Source organism: Mandrillus leucophaeus, unplaced genomic scaffold (assembly GCF_000951045.1).
Source record: "Mandrillus leucophaeus isolate KB7577 unplaced genomic scaffold, Mleu.le_1.0 Scaffold980, whole genome shotgun sequence".
In the NCBI taxonomy this organism is placed as follows: domain Eukaryota; kingdom Metazoa; phylum Chordata; class Mammalia; order Primates; family Cercopithecidae; genus Mandrillus; species Mandrillus leucophaeus.
Window position 1 is genome coordinate 89,464 of NW_012110697.1, and position 18,108 is coordinate 107,571.

General features: G+C 53.0%; 4 protein-coding genes and 1 long non-coding RNA gene across 13 annotated transcripts in view; 3 read left to right on the forward strand and 2 right to left on the reverse strand.

Moving 5' to 3' along the window:
* PSME1 (proteasome (prosome, macropain) activator subunit 1 (PA28 alpha)) overlaps positions 1–2,546 on the forward strand; it is a 3,328-nt gene extending 782 nt beyond the window's left edge. Inside the window, exons 2-12 of the mRNA XM_011971027.1 lie at positions 319–445; positions 551–602; positions 725–787; positions 902–1,012; positions 1,101–1,146; positions 1,281–1,378; positions 1,628–1,696; positions 1,775–1,842; positions 1,929–1,983; positions 2,058–2,144; positions 2,318–2,546. Of these exons, the coding sequence (XP_011826417.1) occupies positions 319–445; positions 551–602; positions 725–787; positions 902–1,012; positions 1,101–1,146; positions 1,281–1,378; positions 1,628–1,696; positions 1,775–1,842; positions 1,929–1,983; positions 2,058–2,144; positions 2,318–2,398 (857 nt within the window). The 3' untranslated portion in view covers positions 2,399–2,546. The remainder of the gene's footprint in view (positions 1–318; positions 446–550; positions 603–724; positions 788–901; positions 1,013–1,100; positions 1,147–1,280; positions 1,379–1,627; positions 1,697–1,774; positions 1,843–1,928; positions 1,984–2,057; positions 2,145–2,317) is intronic.
* On the reverse strand, positions 2,541–5,162 carry EMC9 (ER membrane protein complex subunit 9). 4 transcript variants are annotated; one of them, XM_011970962.1, is made up of 6 exons: positions 5,012–5,162; positions 4,681–4,890; positions 4,463–4,539; positions 3,127–3,196; positions 2,942–3,036; positions 2,541–2,778 (listed from the first exon to the last, which is right to left on the reverse strand). In XM_011970962.1, exons 2-6 carry the CDS (start codon positions 4,876–4,878, stop codon positions 2,592–2,594), a joined length of 627 nt encoding a protein of 208 aa, XP_011826352.1. In that variant the 5' UTR covers positions 4,879–4,890; positions 5,012–5,162; the 3' UTR covers positions 2,541–2,591. The 4 variants fall into 4 exon arrangements, with proteins under 4 accessions (XP_011826352.1, XP_011826349.1, XP_011826354.1 ...); XM_011970959.1 differs by having other exon boundaries at positions 3,127–3,398; positions 5,012–5,061; XM_011970964.1 differs by lacking the exon at positions 4,681–4,890 and having other exon boundaries at positions 3,127–3,371; positions 4,922–5,132.
* On the forward strand, positions 3,023–4,007 carry LOC105532717. The gene is made up of 2 exons (XR_001005035.1): positions 3,023–3,058; positions 3,312–4,007. It is a non-coding gene; the product is annotated as an uncharacterized LOC105532717 (long non-coding RNA).
* Positions 5,163–7,283: 2,121 nt separating the features above from the next.
* On the reverse strand, positions 7,284–11,481 carry PSME2 (proteasome (prosome, macropain) activator subunit 2 (PA28 beta)). Of its 4 annotated transcripts, XM_011970956.1 has the most exons (12): positions 11,435–11,481; positions 10,445–11,132; positions 10,118–10,150; positions 9,620–9,682; positions 9,289–9,375; positions 9,153–9,183; positions 8,968–9,065; positions 8,313–8,381; positions 8,105–8,172; positions 7,894–7,948; positions 7,504–7,590; positions 7,284–7,408 (listed from the first exon to the last, which is right to left on the reverse strand). In XM_011970956.1, exons 2-12 carry the CDS (start codon positions 10,490–10,492, stop codon positions 7,328–7,330), a joined length of 720 nt encoding a protein of 239 aa, XP_011826346.1. In that variant the 5' UTR covers positions 10,493–11,132; positions 11,435–11,481; the 3' UTR covers positions 7,284–7,327. The 4 variants fall into 4 exon arrangements, with proteins under 4 accessions (XP_011826346.1, XP_011826345.1, XP_011826347.1 ...); XM_011970955.1 differs by having other exon boundaries at positions 10,445–11,447; XM_011970958.1 differs by having other exon boundaries at positions 7,347–7,408; positions 7,500–7,590; positions 10,445–11,447.
* The window catches only part of RNF31 (ring finger protein 31), a 14,039-nt gene continuing 6,524 nt past the window's right edge, over positions 10,594–18,108 (forward strand). Inside the window, exons 1-12 of one of the 3 annotated variants that reach the window (XM_011970953.1) lie at positions 10,594–10,728; positions 11,365–11,802; positions 11,887–12,033; positions 12,181–12,336; positions 12,565–12,624; positions 12,724–12,799; positions 13,333–13,510; positions 13,988–14,375; positions 14,536–14,826; positions 15,079–15,327; positions 15,433–15,618; positions 15,734–15,940. In XM_011970953.1, the coding sequence (XP_011826343.1) occupies positions 11,611–11,802; positions 11,887–12,033; positions 12,181–12,336; positions 12,565–12,624; positions 12,724–12,799; positions 13,333–13,510; positions 13,988–14,375; positions 14,536–14,826; positions 15,079–15,327; positions 15,433–15,618; positions 15,734–15,940 (2,130 nt within the window). In that variant the 5' untranslated portion in view covers positions 10,594–10,728; positions 11,365–11,610. Of the gene's footprint in view, positions 10,729–10,802; positions 10,819–11,289; positions 11,803–11,886; positions 12,034–12,180; positions 12,401–12,564; positions 12,625–12,723; positions 12,800–13,332; positions 13,511–13,987; positions 14,376–14,535; positions 14,827–15,078; positions 15,328–15,432; positions 15,619–15,733; positions 15,941–18,108 lie in introns of those variants that run through there. The other 2 variants (XM_011970954.1, XM_011970952.1) reach the window with 2 other exon arrangements.

Sequence of the window (18,108 nt, forward strand, 5' to 3'; positions counted from 1 at the left end):
TGGCGCTCCCGGAGCACCTGCGCCCCGGGGAGGGCCGTGACTGCTGCCTGCGGGGACAGGCGAGGCGGCCGTGGTTCTGTGGGGTGAGGTGAAGCGGAGAGCTGGCGTGGAGGGGAACTCCGCTGGCCTGGAGCCAGGGCCACACACAGACTGGATGCGGGACTGCCCCAGCTACCTCGTGGCCTTTCCCTTAGGGAGGGTCCCGGGGCCCACCCCGTCCCTGTCCTGCTCGCAGAGGGCTCTCAGCACCCCTCCTCACACCTGCCAGGCGACCCCAGGGATCTGTTCTCACGTGAACCACTGGCCCTTCACTGCCAGGAATGTTCTCATCCCCCGTATCCAGCCCTAGGGATACCCATTCCACTCTCCGTAGATCCAGGTCTGCAGAGTTCCACTCCTCCACCACCCCAACCCACGCCACAGGCATCCATCTCGCTTTCTTCAGGTCTGGCCTTAGAGGGATCCCCTCCACCCTTCCCCAGGTCAGGCCCTACGTAACCCTTAGGGAACTGTCCTCAAATGAACTGGCCTTAAAGCCAAGTTTCTGAAGGGATGCATGTGCCCCACAGGTGGATGTGTTTCGTGAAGACCTCTGTACCAAGGTAAGACATGCCCCATCAGCGGCCCCACCCCTACCCAACTCCTACGGCTCAACCCTGCCTCACCACCTAGGATGGGCATTTGATGCTGACTCCCATCCTTCTCCATCCCACCTCACACACAGACAGAGAACCTGCTCGGGAGCTATTTCCCCAAGAAGATTTCTGAGCTGGATGCATTTTTAAAGGTACCGCGGCTGGGCAGGGAGCTAGGGAGTAAAGGCCAAGAGAAGGGTCAGGAGCTGTGAGAGTGAGGTGAAAGGAACCCCCTCACCTCCAGCCCTCCTCCCACTCTACACCAGGAGCCAGCTCTCAATGAAGCCAACCTGAGCAATCTGAAGGCCCCGTTGGACATCCCAGTGCCTGATCCAGTCAAGGAGAAAGAGAAAGAGGAACGGAAGAAACAGCAGGAGGCAAACTGGGAAGACCTGGGAGAAGGGATCCAACCATGGGGGTAATCAACCTTAGTTCTGACTCTCATGAGCCCCTCTTTTTCTGCAGAAGGAAGACAAGGATGAAAAGAAGAAGGGGGAGGATGAAGACAAAGGTACTTGAAACCACAATTGTGGGAAGAGACTTGAGTCCCACCCACAGGAGCTCCTCCTAGGGATTTCTTTCTACTCTCCCCTTCAACCCTCACACAGGCTCAATCATGTGACTGACCCATTGCTCACTCTCTAGGTCCTCCCTGTGGCCCAGTGAACTGCAATGAAAAGATCTTGGTCCTTCTGCAGCGCTTGAAGCCTGAGATCAAGGATGTCATTGAGCAGCTCAACCTGGTAGGCCCTCCCCCTTCAACTCTCAGGCTTTAAGTCAAACGATTGTCCTCTTAGTCCCTGCCATTTAGGGCCTGGCACATGCCAGGTTTTAGCAAGAGAGGGCACAGCAAGTGAAACCAGAAGTCCGGGCTCTGAGGCTCAGGAGAGACCTGGCATGCCTCCACCCAGTGTGGGGAGGGAAGCAAGGGAGAATATGAAACGGAATTGGATAGAGGGCTGATGTGGCATTACGCCATTCCCTCTTCCCAGGTCACCACCTGGCTGCAGCTGCAGATACCTCGGATTGAGGATGGTAACAATTTTGGAGTGGCTGTCCAGGTGAGAGCGCTGCCCCACTTCCCTGCTCTTTTCTAGTCCATGCTTCCTTCTACTTTCCCCCTTGCTTTTTTTCCCTAGGAGAAGGTGTTTGAGCTGATGACCAGCCTCCACACCAAGCTAGAAGGCTTCCACACCCAAATCTCTAAGTGAGTGACCACCCATGTACACACTGTCTGTTTTGGGACAGAGACCTCCTTCTTCTTCTACTCCATACACACTTCTCCTTCCACAGGTATTTCTCTGAGCGTGGTGATGCAGTGACTAAAGCAGCCAAGCAGCCCCATGTGGTAGGTGAGGCCCGGGTCAGGGTGCATGAGGGAAGGACTCATGTAAGGTCAGGCCTGACCCGAGCTTCCCACAGGGTGATTATCGGCAGCTGGTGCATGAGCTGGATGAGGCAGAGTACCGGGACATCCGGCTGATGGTCATGGAGATCCGCAATGCTTATGTGAGGAGGCGAGGGCAGGGGTGGGCAGAGGCAGCTTTCCCAGGCCATGCACTCCCTGACCCTGCAGGCTGGGGGTAAAGGGTGACAAAGCGCAGCTTCTCCACAAGGCTAGAAATGGGGCACAGAGCCACTGGAGGCCTCTGACTGACCTCCACTCCTCCCTGGCCCTGTAGGCTGTGTTATATGACATCATCCTGAAGAACTTCGAGAAGCTCAAGAAGCCCAGGGGAGAAACAAAGGGAATGATCTATTGAGAGCCCTCTCTCCCATTCTGGGATGGGTACAGCAGAGACCTTCCTACTTTTTACTGGGGACTCCAGATTTTCCCCAAACTTGCTTCTGTTGAGATTTTTCCCTCATCTTGCCTCCCAGGCACAATAAATATAGTTATACCACTGCCCATCAGCCCAAGTCTCTTTATTGGATCTGGACCCTGCTGGCCCTGGCTCAGGCATTTCCATTTCCATTAGTGGGACCAACCCACTGGGTGATTTGAGTGTTGAGCCACTGGTTGGTCCAGTCCTGCCGGATGTCGTCAAGGTGGCAGTCAAAGTCCACAAGGTGCTGGTGGGCCCGATCTTCCAGTAGAGCTCCCACCATCTGCCGTGACTCTTCCCAGTCCCTCCACATGACTCTGAAATAGCAACCCCCATGGAGGTCAAACAGCAAGTAGTGGGGCCAGACACAGACTTGACAGAGATTGGGTCTAGAGAAAGACCCTTGGGGCAGGGCCAAGGACAGAGGAGACCCAGGAATCTTGGGCTTCTAAGAAGAGAGAGAGGGAGTGGGGTACTCACAAGTTCTTATCCTTAGGGACCCAGCGGAGACCTTGGTTCTCCAGGACGATGACCGGGGGCACACGAGGCTGAGGCACCAGTTTCTGATTATCCAACTGAGTGGACAAAGAAGGGCAAGTGAGAGTTTCAAGGGTCCCCTCACCCTACTTTCTTTTCACCTCCCCACCCAGAAACCCAAGTCTCACCATAATAAGTACTGCATCAGGGAAGAATTCTGCAATTCGCCCAGCAATTTTCAAGGCCAGGGGCCCAGGGCTGTGTAGAGGGAAGATCAGAGGAGTGAGGAGCCAACTGTGGGCAAAACCCATCCATTTGAGCTGGGCCTCCCAGGTCTCATAGATGTGGGCGCAGCTGTGGCCTTTCCCTGTAGGTGGCCTGCGGGGATCGGGCCTGCTGGATGCTTGATGTACGACTGCTTGATGCTTGAGTGCTGTGGGAAACAGGTGCTCAGATACTGCTGGTGAGAGTGGAAACCAAAGGTGGTCTTTTTGGAAGGTAATTTGGCATAACCATCCAAATTGAAACTGTATACATACTACATATTATACATATGCTAACCCAGAAATTCTACTTATAAAGAATTTACGGTAATAATAGGACAGTGTCTGTAATAAAACATTGGAAACAACCTCAATGTTTGAAGCATTAAATAAATCACAGTACATCCATATTCAGACTATACAGTTGTTAGGGAAAGGTAGATCTTGCTGTGGAAATGGGATGATGTCAAGTATTTATTAAGTGAGGGAGAAACGCAAATTACAAAACAGTATCTCTAATCTGCTTCATGTATATGATTTATATATATATAATTGTCTTTTCCTATATATATAAGGAAACTGCCTTATTTTTGAAGTTGCTGGTTGGGATTTCTCTGTTCTTTCAGCACCTGGGGGACACCTCAGTTAAAGCAAGATCAGTCTGTTGGCCAGGAGTGGTGGCTCACGCCTGTAATCCCAGCACTTTGGGAGGCTGAAGCTCGTGGATCACCTGAGGTCAAGTTCTAGACCAGCCTGGCCAACACGGCGAAACCCCGTCTCTACTAAAAACAAAAAAATAAAAATAATAATTAAAAAAAGCCAGGCACGGTGGCGCTCATCTGTGATCCCAGCTACTCGAGAGGCTGAGGCAGAAGAATCCTGAATCCAGGAGGTGGAGGTTGCAGTGAGCCGAGATTGCGCCACTGCACTCCAGCCTGGGCGACAGAACGAGACTCCGTCTCAAAAAAAAAAAAAAAACAAAATCAGTCTGTTGATACACAGTTGTCCTCCCCGCCGAAACGGCACTCCAGAGCAGGGCTCTGTCCTATTCATCTTTATATTTCCTCACTCCAGTACCCAGCATAGTGCCTGGTGTAAAACCCCTGCTCCTAAGCGTTTGATGAAGGAAAGATAGAAGGAATGACCTTGGTTCATCTTGTGTGCCCCCCTCCACCCAATGCCCCACGCATCCTCGCCCTCTATTCCTCCAACCCGCAACCCCCCATAATCCTTTCCTTCTTCCTCTGGCTACGCCACTCACCTCTGGTCGTCCACAGCTGCATTGGCATGGTAGTAACCAGCCACCACCAGACCGGCCTGTGCTCCCCACACATCCACCTGTCGTGGGAAAGGGGCCATCAGTAATTAAATTGTGCCGCTGGCTTTGTGGATGCGCACTGCTGCCAAGGGACCGGGGATTAACTTGGGCTGGGGTGTTGGGTGGGTTCGCGGTGGGGGATGGGCATCCAACGGAGGCACCTGGTTGAGGGCGACCTCCAACATGACGGACAGGGCCAGGTGGCTGTGGAAGAGGGGCACACAGTCGGTGAGGCACAGGCATTCTCCGGACCGCGGCGCTGGCGCCAGAAACAGCCCGTTGACTGCGGCGTGTGGGTACCGGGCAGCATGCAGGCACATCTTCACGTAGGCCAGGGCCGAGATCTCCACCTCCCCCATGGCGAGTGGGGCCTGGCCGGGAAGCAGCAAGCCGGATTAGTGCCGAATTAGGCGAGCCGGTGCCTAGCTCGCGTCCGTGAAGCTCCTTCCAGCGCTTCGGCACCCTCTTTGACCCTTCCCGGTGCCCTCTCACTTCGGTTCGGCTACAACGCTAACTCGACTCGCAGGTAGCCCGCCGGCTCCCGGCGCCCGGGGTCCGGGAGTCCGCCCGAAGCCCAGCCCAGGAGGAGGTCCCGATTGCATCCGAGCCCCGCCTTCCCGAGCCCCTAGCTGGCGGTTGCGACTCAGCGCCTGCCTGGGAGACAGGGCAAGCTGCAGCTCCCTGCAGAACTGGCACCTGAAGTCCCGCCCACGTGGTGCTCCTTGATAGGGCTAAAGGCTTTCAATTTGTCCAATCAGCGGCCGCACCCCAACTTTGCCCCGCCTTTGTCTCCAGCGGACTGGAAAGAACCCTCCATTGTGTAGCAAAGAAAATTGCCCGCACTCTTATTGGCTAGGTTCCCCGACTTCCGCTCTCGTTGCTGGTTGGGTTTGCCTGTAAACCTGCGTTGCCCACCACCACCCGCTCCGCGGAGCCCCGGGGATGGAGCGCTAACCCGTAGCCGGGTGTTCCGAAGGGCTGCGGGCAAAGCAGACCGCCTTGCGCCTATTATGGGACGAGTGGATCTGTACTCTAGATCGGCTCTGTCACTAATGATCCGTGTTACCTTCGCGACTGCAGGTTTTCTTGCCCTTGGTTTATCTTTTGCCCATGTTCCTTTAAGGTTTTAATGAGATATGTATGGGGGCAGGCTTCCAGCCTGTCCAGTGCTTCGCAGCACGTTCTTATGTCATATTTTATGACAGGATAAGGCCCTGAATTAAAGAACAATCCCATGGAGTTTATAGCAAGATCACAGCAAAGGAACCCTTGTCTTCAGCCCAGGGCTGAATCTTGAAAAGCAGAGATAAAGACAGTGATTGGCTGAAGGGGGTGTAGGGGAGGACAGTAAGAAAAACTTACAGATGAATCTTTCCCATAATGTCCTGCGGTGTATTTCCTTCACCACAATGCCTGGGAAGCATTATTTTTTTCCCTCCCAGCCCTTAAGAAGAAGTCCAGGTCAGGAGCAGTGGTTCACGCCTTGCAGTGCCAGCACTTTGTGAGGCCGAGGTGGGTGGATCACCTGAGGTCAGGAGTTCAAGACCAGCCTGGCCAACATAGCAAAACCCCGTCTCTACTAAAAATACAAAAAGTCCCGCCCACGTGGTGCTCCTTGATAGGGCTAAAGGCTTTCAATTTGTCCAATCAGCGGCCGCACCCCAACTTTGCCCCGCCTTTGTCTCCAGCGGACTGGAAAGAACCCTCCATTGTGAAGCAAAGAAAATTGCCCGCACTCTTATTGGCTAGGTTCCCCGACTTCCGCTCTCGTTGCTGGTTGGGTTTGCCTGTTAACCTGTGTTGCCCACCACCACCCGCTCCGCGGAGCCCCGGGGATGGAGCGCTAACCCGTAGCCGGGTGTTCCGAAGGGCTGCGGGCAAAGCAGACCGCCTTGCGCCTATTATGGGACGAGTGGATCTGTACTCTAGATCGGCTCTGTCACTAATGATCCGTGTTACCTTCGCGACTGCAGGTTTTCTTGCCCTTGGTTTATCTTTTGCCCATGTTCCTTTAAGGTTTTAATGAGATATGTATGGGGGCAGGCTTCCAGCCTGTCCAGTGCTTCGCAGCACGTTCTTATGTCATATTTTATGACAGGATAAGGCCCTGAATTAAAGAACAATCCCATGGAGTTTATAGCAAGATCACAGCAAAGGAACCCTTGTCTTCAGCCCAGGGCTGAATCTTGAAAAGCAGAGATAAAGACAGTGATTGGCTGAAGGGGGTGTAGGGGAGGACAGTAAGAAAAACTTACATAATGTCCCATAATGTCCTGCGGTGTATTTCCTTCACCACAATGCCTTGGAAGCATTATTTTTTTCCCTCCCAGCCCTTAAGAAGAAGTCCAGGTCAGGAGCAGTGGTTCACGCCTTGCAGTGCCAGCACTTTGTGAGGCCGAGGTGGGTGGATTACCTGAGGTCAGGAGTTCAAGACCAGCCTGGCCAACATAGCAAAACCCCGTCTCTACTAAAAATACAAAAAATTAGCGGGGCGTGCTGGCGGGCGCCTGTAATTCCTACTCGGAGGCTGAGGCAGGAGAATGGCGTGAACCCAGGAGGCAGAGCTTGCAGTGAGCCGAGATCGTGCCACTGCACTCCAGCCTGGGCGACAAAGTGAGACTCCATCTCAAAAAAAAAAAAAAAAGATTACAGTGGGCATCTAAGTCATGACACCCACCCCTTCCCACCACATTCATCTTCATTCTGGACATAGGTGCCACCTCAATAAATGCTTTTTGAATGAATGACACATGCAGGAAGGGAATCCATACAACATATAGATCATTTATTTTCCTTCTAGTCCTGGGTTCAGTACATAGATGGCTTCTCTTCACCCTTTGGGTTGACAATTTTCTCCAGGTTGCTGCTGATGATATGATAAAGCTCAGCCTGGGAGAAGGCCAGAGTGCAAGAGTCAGGTTCTTAGCCAATCCCCTGCCCGCCCCTACTCATCCACCTCCCCTAAGGCCTTACTCCAGACTCACATAGAAGGCCCTCAGGTCCAGCACCATGGCCCTGAGCTCCCCATAGGCTGCCTCATCTCGCTCATGCACCAAGGCCCGGTAATCCATCTGCAGTGTGGGAGGCAAAGCTGTGTCAGTCCCATGGGAGGCTGGGACATGAGTCTGGTTTCCTTTCATAGGAAACAAGTTAACTTGAGAATGAACCCCTTCTTAGCACCAAGAAATAGGATCCCAAGGGACTGAGCAGAGAAAAGGGTCAAAGTCGTTGAAGCCCTAATCGGTTTTTCTAGGCAATGCTTTTAGCTAAATATTCTACACATTGGGAAAGTCACAAACAAGACAAGGAGGACCTCTTTCTCCACACCTCCTCGTCCCACCCCCAGCTAAAAGGCTGGTGGACTATCCACTCACTACATGAGTCTCCTTGGAGGCCTTGGCCACAGCATCCCCACGTTCTGAGAAGTACCTGCCAGAAGCAAGGAAATACCACAGGAATGAGTGTTCAGGGAGATGTACTCCCTCAGACCCTTCCCAAAGTCTCCCATCATCCTGATGCCTAGCTTTGGGGGTCCCAAAGAAATGCTCCTACTGCCCCCAATGCTGGTCTTCCAGCTGCCCTCACTTGGAAATGGTTGTCTGGAAAGCTTCCACTTTGGTCTTGACAGCATTCACCCTCTCCAGCACCTTCTCCTGTGGTGACACGGGAGGCAAAGACAACACTTCATGTCCTCCCCATTTCATACACTATCTTCCTCCTCCTTCTGGTTCATGTCTAGCTCAACCTCCGAGGCTCTCCCCACTCTAAGTGTCTTCAGTTACCCTTTTCTTACCTGGATTGCTACCCCAAAATCATTTCCATCTTCAATCTTGGGGATCAGGTGCTGGATCCATGTAATCACCTGTGTTAAGAGGTATCATGTAAGAATTATTCAACAAACATACTGAGTTCTTCCTATTATTGTCACTTACTAAAAAATTGTTATATTTAATTGGCTACTTATTACACACCAGCGCTGTGTCATGTATTTATTTCATTTAATCATCACAGCAACCATCAGAGACACATATTTATTGTATCCATTTAACAGATGAAAAAACTGAGTCACAGAATGTCTAAGTGACTTACTTAAGGTTACCAGCTAGGTAACTGATAGAATCATGATTTGAACCTAAGCAGTCTCTCTCTAGGGTCCAATCTTTTAAAACAATTCACTCACTATATCATGCCACCTCTACTATGAACCCGATAGAGCAGTAGGTTCTGAGGTTACAGAGTGGATACTGCACAGTCTCTAATTTTGGGGGTACCATTGTGATAAGAGAGGTCTAACAGAATGAGAACAAAGGAGATCTAAGCCCAAGGCACAGAAGGAAGTTTTCTTTTTCAGGACTAGGTCTCTGTATGAAGGACTTGTATCTATGGAGGAGTCCAGGGCCTCACTTTGTGTATCTTCTCTTTCCACCTCCCCCATTTCCCAGGCTTACCAGAATGCATTTCTCTTTGAGAGTCCAGACTTCTGGCTTAACCAGGGCAAGCAGGGACAGGACTTTCTCATTCCCAGGGAGAAATCCACACTTAGGGACTGTGAGAAAGAGGGGATTCAGGTCCTTTCTCATCCAGCAGCCAATGTGCCATCTCCCCTTCCCTAGTCACCTCTTATCTCTCTTACCTTCTTTCTTCTCCTGCTTATCTGTTTCCATCTAAGACAAAAAAGGGGGAAAGTAGCTTTGGAAAAGTCACAGAGGTTGAAGGGCTATCATCTCCATTGGGTTTATAGTCCAAGTCCTGCACCCTGAATGCCTCACCTCATCATCCTTGGGTGGAGGGTCTGGGATGGGGATGTCCAGTGGGGCCCGGAGGGAAGTCAGGTCAGCCACATTGAGGGAGTCCTCCTGCACAGAGTTCACTGTCAGGGGCTGCCCAGTCTCTTCCCTTCATCCTAGGTCACAGCCTTCCCTCCATACATCCCACTTGCCCTCTGCCTCCCAACCTAGGCTCATGCCTCACGCCATCCTAATATTCCCAGTCCACTACTTGAAACTATTCTCTGCATGCTGAATCCAGTTGTTAGCTAGAGAGGATGGGCAAAGGGGAGAGAGGACATGGGAAGGGGCAGGAGGGGGCCACACTACTCACTTGCAAGAGCTGATTCAGGTATATGATTTTCTGTGGCAAGAATCTGTAGAGGAATTCCTCAGCCTGTGGGTTACATTGCAAGGGAGGGGAATCACAGAATATGCTCAATGAGATGTCTGACAAATGGAACTGGAAGGGCCTTTGGAAATCACTGGGTCCAAGACTTGCAAATGAGGAAACTGAAGACCTGAAAATGAAAGGACTTGCCCAAGCTGGTAAGTGGCAGAACTAAGGTTAGGACTGTGCTATTCCTGCTTTGGGAGCCATGGATTTTTTCCTCCACATCAAAAGAGGGGAGAAGTGCCAGAAGTGGGGAGAGTCATAAGAAAGGTCAGATTAAAGGTAGCTATCAATAATTCCGGGGTTACTTTGGGTGAAGGCTTGGTAAGGGAAGTAGGGTTAAGTCTAGGGTGACTTGGGGGGGTCATTAGGAGAGGTTGTTATCCTCAAGTATTGGTCTAAGATTCTGGGTCAAATCGCTGAAATCCAGAGACTTACCTCCTGGAAAAGATTCTGCCTGAAGACCTCCACCTACACAGAGAGTAGTACCCGGATGTTGGTTAAGGGTCTGGGTTGTCAAAAGCTTCCACCCACAACAGGGTGCCCTCCAACTGTGGCTCAGGCCTTTCTCACCACAAGCCAGTTTCCCCTGGAAGCTCCTACTCACTGCAGTCAGAGGGCAGGAATCTGGGAATCCCCGAGAAGTGAAGGCACTAGCGAGATTGGGGGAGTTATCTGGCACTGCTTTGGTCCCCTGAACCACCCAGCTCGGCCTCCCCCCAAGAGGGCTCTATGACCCGTTCCTGGCCTCCGATTCACCATTACCTGTTTGCGGGCTTCCCCGCTCAGGCGCACCCCACACGGCTTGGCCATGCTGCTTCAGTCGCTAGATCTCTGGTCTCCCGGCTAGTCGCCCGGGCTTTCGCTTTCACTCCCCAGGTCCAGGCCCGCCCCCCTCAACCCCGCCCCCTTTCTTCTTTCCGCCTCCCTCCTCCCCCGGCAGGCCGCAAGCAGTAGGTAGCCCCTCAGCCATTCCCAGCCAGTTGCCACTAGGAGAGGCGGTGCTGGCTGGGTCACAAGCCCAGGGGCTGCCCGAGGGAGGGGCTGGGGTGAGTGGGACCGCGGAGACTGGAGCGGGGGCTGTCCCTTGGAGAGGGGCGGGGCTTATAGCTAGGGCCCACGAGAAGTCCAGGGTCGGGGTAAGAGAGGTGGGAGTATGGCAAAGGGGGTATCCAGTGGCGGGGCTCCCCCAAGAAGTCTCGACCGCAAACAGCGGACGGAGAGAGATGAGAGCGAGTAGGAGGGGCAGCCAGAGGGAGCGCCTGGGGTGGAGAAGGGCTGGCCGCCCTTAGAAGGGAGAGGGCAGGGGCTGGGTGAGGGTCTTCCCTCAGCCTTCAGGACAGACCGGAGATGGGGCGGGACTCGCTCAAGAGGGGCTAGGGCCGGCTAGAGTCGGTTCCCCTGCAGGGTGGGACTTCCCCGGTGAGGCCCGGAGCGTAGCGGACTGGTCCAGCTAGAAAAAGGAAGGTTTTGAGCTGAATAGGATAACCCCGCGCCTGGGGCTATCCGGAAGGGGTGGAACCAGACTGGAGGAAGGCGGGGAAGAGCGCTTGACTGAGGGAAGATGCTGGGGCGCGCTGAGGGAGGAGCCAGGAGCCATTTGCCTTCTCATTGCTTGGGACCTGGCCCTCCCTCTTGGCCACGCCCCCTGGTTTCGGGACACTCGCTCCCAGCTTAACCTTAAGCCCCGCCCGTTCCTCTGAAATTGGGTCGCTGTCCCGCCCTCTTTCCTAGTACTTCCTGTTCTCGGCTAACCCTGGCGCTGGGCCGGGGGCTGGAGAATGACCGTGGTCTGAGTGACCCGGGGCGGCTGCGCGGGCCGGGGTGGGCCTCAAAGCCGGGCACCAGACGGGAGGGGCGGCGCTTGGGCCGCGCGCTGCCCGCACCGGGTCCCGGCGGGCGGCAAGGCTGGGGCTGACTCCTTTCTCAGGATGCCGGGGGAGGAAGAGGAGCGGGCCTTCCTGGCGGCCCGCGAGGAGCTGGCGAGCGCCCTGAGGAGGGATTCCGGGCAGGCGTTTTCCCTGGAGCAGCTCCGGCCGCTGCTAGCTAGCTCTCTGCCGCCAACCGCCCGCTACCTGCAGCTGGACGCCGCACGCCTGGTCCGCTGCAACGCCCATGGGGAGGTGAGGCCCGGCCCCGCTTGGAAGGGGGCACCAGGGCCTGAGGCCCGGGCTATGCTTACAACTCTCTGCTCTCATTGCTCCCAGCCCCGAAACTACCTCAGTACCCTGTCCACGGCCCTGAACATCCTGGAGAAATATGGCCGCAACCTTCTCAGCCCTCAGCGGCCCCGGTACTGGCGCGGCGTCAAGTTTAATAACCCTGTCTTTCGCAGCACGGTGGATGCTGTGCAGGTGAATCCCCTGGCCTTATGGGAGAGGGGGCTGGGTCTGGGCTGGGGTTTGGCTAGAAAAGGCCTGAGATTGTGCTGAATGGGGAGGGGTCCAGCCCTACTAGGCAGGAAGCCTCCTGGGTGGTGACTGGTTGTGAATGTGTGGCAGGGGGGCCGAGATGTGCTGCGATTATATGGCTATACAGAGGAGCAGCCAGATGGGTTGAGCTTCCCCGAAGGGCAAGAGGAGCCAAATGAGCACCAGGTTGCTACAGTCACACTGGAAGTACTGCTGCTTCGGACAGAGCTCAGCCTGCTATTGCAGGTGAGATGCTCCTCTAGTCTTGATGGACTTATGCACCAGGGCTGGGGAGCCCAGCCTAACTCAAGTAAGTCTGAGGACCCCTGTGCTGCTGAACTATGGGCGTAGTTCAGCATTCTGGGAGCTCCGGGTACTGATTTTCCCTCTGTGAATGTTAAGGGACCAGGGCTTAGAGGGAGGGCTTTGTTCTAGGGGTCTAGGTGGAAACCGTTTTTATCTGTATTATTGCAGAATACTCATCCAAGACAGCAGGCACTGGAGCAGCTGTTGGAAGACAAGGTTGAAGATGATGTAAGGAAGGCAGGAAAGGGGCTGGTGTACAAAGGGAACCGGAATTGTGGGACTCTGTATCCCTAAACCCTTGTTCATTCCCTGCCCTTTCTTTTTCAGATGCTACAGCTTTCAGAATTTGACCCCCTATTGAGAGAGATTGCTCCTGGCCCCCTCACCACACCCTCTGCCCCAGGTATTATTGGTCCTAAATTGGGGACCAAGTAGGAAGGTATATTGATGGAAATTTGGGATGCTCCTCTGCCTTCTTGGTTATCTTCCTTTGTGTTTCTTTGTTTGTTTTGAGACAGAGTTTTGCTCTTGTTGCCCAGGCTGGAGTGCAATGGTGCGATCTCCACTCACCGCAACCTCCGCCTCCCGGGTTCAAGCGATTCTCCTGCCTCAGCCTCCCAGGTAGCTGGGATTACAGGCATGCACCACCACACTCGGCTAATTTTGTATTTTTGGTAGATACAGGGTTTCTCCATGTTGGTCAGGCTGGTCTGGAACTCCCGACCTCAGGTGATCCACCCGCCTCAGCCTCCCAAATTGTTGGGATTACTGGCATGAACCACCATGTCCGGCCTCTTTGTTTTTTAAAAGAGATTAAAATTGTTTCCTTGGGCCAGATGTGTTAAAAAGTAGTCTTGTGATTTGCCCCCATCCACAGCAGATTCAGATGTAACTTGGTCTTTTTTGGAAAGATGTTCTATCTCTCCTGCTCTCCAGGCTCCACTCCTGGTCCCTGCTTCCTCTGTGGTTCTGCCCCAGGCACACTGCACTGCCCATCCTGTAAACAGGCCCTGTGTCCAGCCTGTGACCACCTGTTCCATGGACACCCATCCCGTGCTCATCACCTCCGCCAGACCCTGCCTGGGGTCCTCCAGGGTACCCACCTAAGCCCCAGGTGAGAGAGTTTCTCTTCTGGGTGAGTGAAATTTAGAGAACTTAAGATCACTTGGTTATGGACTACCTGCCAGTTTCTGTGCTAAAGACTGTTTAATAGAGGAGAAGTAGCCAATCAGAACCCTGAAGGGGATAATAGACATATACATCAAACAAGTAGCAATTATAGTAACCCCGGTTGTTATGGTAGTAGGTGGTTTGCAACCTAGTCTGAAGGGTCAGCTGAATCAGGTGGCAATATTTTAAACATCTAGTGTAGGTCAGGCCATGTATTAGCAGTGTCTACTAGGAAGAAGTGAGCTTTAAACTGTCATTTAAATGTTGCATAGGCTATGGGTATAGGAGTGTTCGAGACAGGGACAATGTGTGCAAAGGCCAGAGACATGTGTTGTTACCCAGGAAATGGGGAATGCTTAGAGGTGAGGGATCCAGGCACCAGGTGCCACTTCAGTAGACCATGTCTGCTTTTCCATTACAGTTTACCTGCCTCAGCCCAACCACGGCCCCAGTCGACCTCCCTGCTGGCACTGGGGAACAGCTCTCTTTCTTCCCCTAATCCTGCAAGTGCTCGTTTGCCCTGGCACTGTGCTGCCTGTGCCATGCTAAATGAGCCTTGGGCAGTGCTCTGTGTGGCCTGTGATCGGCCCCGAGGCTGTAAGGGGTTGGGGTTGGGAACTGAGGGTGCCCAAGGAACTGGAGGCCTAGAACCTGATCTTGCAAGGGGTCGGTGGGCCTGCCAGAGCTGTACCTTTGAGAATGAGGCAGCAGCTGTGCTGTGTTCCATATGTGAGCGACCTCGGCTGGCCCAGCCTCCCAGCTTGGTGGTGGATTCCCGAGATGCTGGCATTTGCCTGCAACCCCTTCAGGTAACCTGTTCCTGGCCTTCCCAGCTCTTTATTGTGTGTTACCTCAAGTCATTCTCTTCTTTTCTATCCCATGTTTTCCTTCACTTCCTCCCAACTCCCTGTATTTCTGTTGTGAACCTCAGCCAGCCAGTCAAAGGGATAATTCTCTCTGCCTTCCCAGCAGGGGGATACTTTGCTGGCCTCTGCCCAGAGTCATGTCTGGTACTGTATTCACTGTACCTTCTGCAACTCGAGCCCTGGCTGGGTGTGTGTAATGTGCAACCGGACTAGTAGCCCCATTCCAGTACAACGTGCCCCCCGGCCCTATGCCAGCTCTTTGGAAAAGGGTCCCCCTAAGCTTGGGCCCCCACAACGCCTTAGTGCCTCCCTGCCCAGTTCCTGTGGAGACCCTGGGAAGCAGCGCCAAGACAAGATGCGGGAGGAAGGCCTCCAGCTAGTGAGCATGATCCGGGTAAGGACTGGGCTTGGGATGAGGTAGGGCTGAGCTGGTGTGGGAAAGGAGATGCTGCAGGTGGTTAATAGTTCCTATGAACCTTGTCATTGTTAGCAGCAGCTCCTTGTTACTGAGGCAGTTACCATGCTGTGCACTGATGACATGATCCATATGTCTGAGCTGAGCCACTGTCACCATCTTAGATCAGGCTGAGGGTGGGTGAAGGGTGTGCCCCACCTGATGGGCCTGATGGGCAGGACTGTGCCTTAGGAAGGGGAAGCCGCAGGTGCCTGTCCAGAGGAGATCTTCTCGGCTCTGCAGTACTCGGGCACTGAGGTGCCTCTGCAGTGGTTGCGCTCAGAACTGCCCTACGTGCTGGAGATGGTGGCTGAGCTGGCTGGACAGCAGGACCCTGGGCTGGGTGCCTTTTCCTGTCAGGAGGCCCGGAAAGCCTGGCTGGATCGTCATGGCAACCTTGATGAAGCTGTGGAGGAATGTGTGAGGACCAGGCGAAGGAAGGTATCAGCTGTGCTGGATATGGGATAGGGTCGAGAGTCTGCATCTCTCACATTCTCCCTTGCTTGCTTTCCTACTTCACTCCCTCTCACCACTCCCATCTTTCAGGTGCAGGAGCTCCAGTCTCTAGGCTTTGGGCCTGAGGAGGGGTCTCTCCAGGCATTGTTCCAGCATGGAGGTGATGTGTCACGGGCCCTGACTGAGCTACAGCGCCAACGCCTAGAGCCCTTCCACCAGCGCCTCTGGGACAGTGGCCCTGAGCCCACCCCTTCCTGGGATGGGCCAGACAAGCAGGTGCTGGGAGGAGGCAAGAAACCCAAGGGTCCACCTAGAGGAGCAAGAGGGAGCTGAGGGGAAGGGTCCCTGGAGTCTGACAGCACTTCCCCCCTCCACCTGAATCACATTGCAGAGCCTGGTCAGGCGGCTTTTGGCAGTCTACGCACTCCCCAGCTGGGGTCGGGCAGAGCTGGCACTGTCATTGCTGCAGGAGACACCCAGGAACTATGAGTTGGGGGACGTGGTAGAAGCTGTAAGGCACAGCCAGGACCGGGCCTTCCTGCGCCGCTTGCTTGCCCAGGAGTGTGCTGTGTGTGGCTGGGCCCTGCCCCACAACCGGGTAAGTCCCTCCCCACAGTACCTGGTCCAAGAATTACTCTATTCTTTTGGACCCCCACCCTACCCCAGTCCCCATCTCTGATCCTGTCTTCTGCTCTTCAGTTGCCCATGTACCCCTGAAAGCTTCTGGGAGGGGGAGGTCAGGAATAGGCTTATCTCCTCCCTTGAAAAAAAATTTCCTATTATGGAAATTTTCAAACATGCAGTAGTAGAAAAGTTGTACTACACTGTATAACAAATTCCCATATCCCCCTGCAACCCTTCCACTCCCAGTGTATTCATCATCAAGCTTCAGCAATTGTCAACAAATATGATCAGTGTTTATTTCACATATATACACAGACGGTTATTTTTATATCAAATATCAGGCATAATATAGCTTATAAATGCTTCAGTATATATCTCTAAAATGTAAAACTTTATTTACTTATTTATTTTTTTTTGAGATGGAATTTCAGTCTTGACCCCAGGCTGGAGTACAGTGGCGCAATCTCAGCTCACTGTAACCTCCACCTCCTCCAAGCAGTTCTCCTGCCTCAGCCTCCTGAGTAGCTGGGGTTACAGGCGTCTGCCACCACACTCGGCTAATTTTTATATTTTTAGCAGAGACGGGGTTTCGCCATATTGGCCAGGCTGGTCTCGAACTCTTGACCTCTACAATTATTTTAAAAATACAGAGTAAAACCAAAACAAAACACATACAGAGCCAGTGTAACTGCTCTGACCTAGAGTACGTGGAGGCTTGGGAGCTAAGAAGGGCTTGTTCCTATAAACTGGATATTTGCTGATATTAAAGAATTACTAGGCCGGGCGCAGTGGCTCACGCCTGTAATGCCAGCACTTTGGGAGGCCAAGGCAGGTGGATCACGAGGTCAGGAGATGGAGACCATCCTGGCTGACATGGTGAAACCCTGTCTCTACTAAAAATATAAAAAATTAGCCGAGTGTGGTGGCAGGTGCCTGTAGTCCCAGCTACTCGGGAGGCTGAGGCAGGAGAATGGCATGAATCCAGGAGGCGGAGCTTGCAGTGAGCAGAGATTGCATCACTGCACTCCAGCCTGGGCAACAGAGTGAGACTCTGTCTCAAAAAAAAAAAAAAAAAAATTACTGTTCATTTGTGTGTGTGTGTGTGTGACAGCGCTACTGTGGATGTGTTTTCAAAAAGTATTTTGCTGGGCATGATGCCTTATGCCTGTAATCCTAGCGCTTTGGGAGTCTGAGGTGGGAGAATTCCTTGAAGCCAGGAGTTAGAGACCAGCATGGGCAACATAATAAGACTCCCATCTCTAAAAAAATAAATAAAGGGCTGGGCGTGGTGGCTTACGCCTGTAATCCCTGCACTTTGGGAGGCCAAGTGGGTTAATCACGAGATCAAGAGATTTAGACCATCCTGGTCAACATGGTGAAACCCCGTCTCTACTAAAAATACAAAAATTAGCCAGGCATGGTGGCATGTGCCTGTTATCCCAGCTACTCGGGAGGCTGAGGCAGGAGAATCGCTTGAACCTGGGAGGCGGAGGTTGCAGTGAGCCAAGATTGTGCCACTGCACTCCAACCTGGGCAACAGAATGAGATTCCATCTCAAAAAAAAAAAATGAAATTAAAAATAAGTAAGTAAGTAAGTAAGTAAATAAATAAATAAATAAAGTTGGCCAGGTACAGTGGCTCACACCTGTAATCCTAGCACTTTGGGAGGCCAAGGCGGGTGGATCACCTGAGGTCAGGAGTTTGAAACCAGCCTGACCAACATGGTGAAACCCTGTCTCTACAAAAAATACAAAAATTAGCCAGGCGTGGTAGCGGGTGCCTGTAATCCCAGCTACTTGGGAGGCTGAGGCAGGAAAATCTCTTGAACCTGGGAGACAGAGGTTGCAGTGACCCAGGATTGTGCCACGGCACTCCACTCTGAGTGATGGAGTAAGACTCTGTCTCAAAATCAATTAAATAAATAATTGTAGAATCTACAGGAAGTTTCAAAAATAGTACATAGAGTCCTGTGTACTTTTCACTCACCTTCACCCAGTGATGACTTTATTTTTTTGAGACGGAGTCTCGCTCTGTCACCCTGACTGGAGCGCAGTGGCGCAATTATGGCTCACTGCAACCCCCATCTCCCTGTTCAAGCGATTCCCCTGTCTCAGCCTCCCGAATAGCTGTGAGTACAGGCAT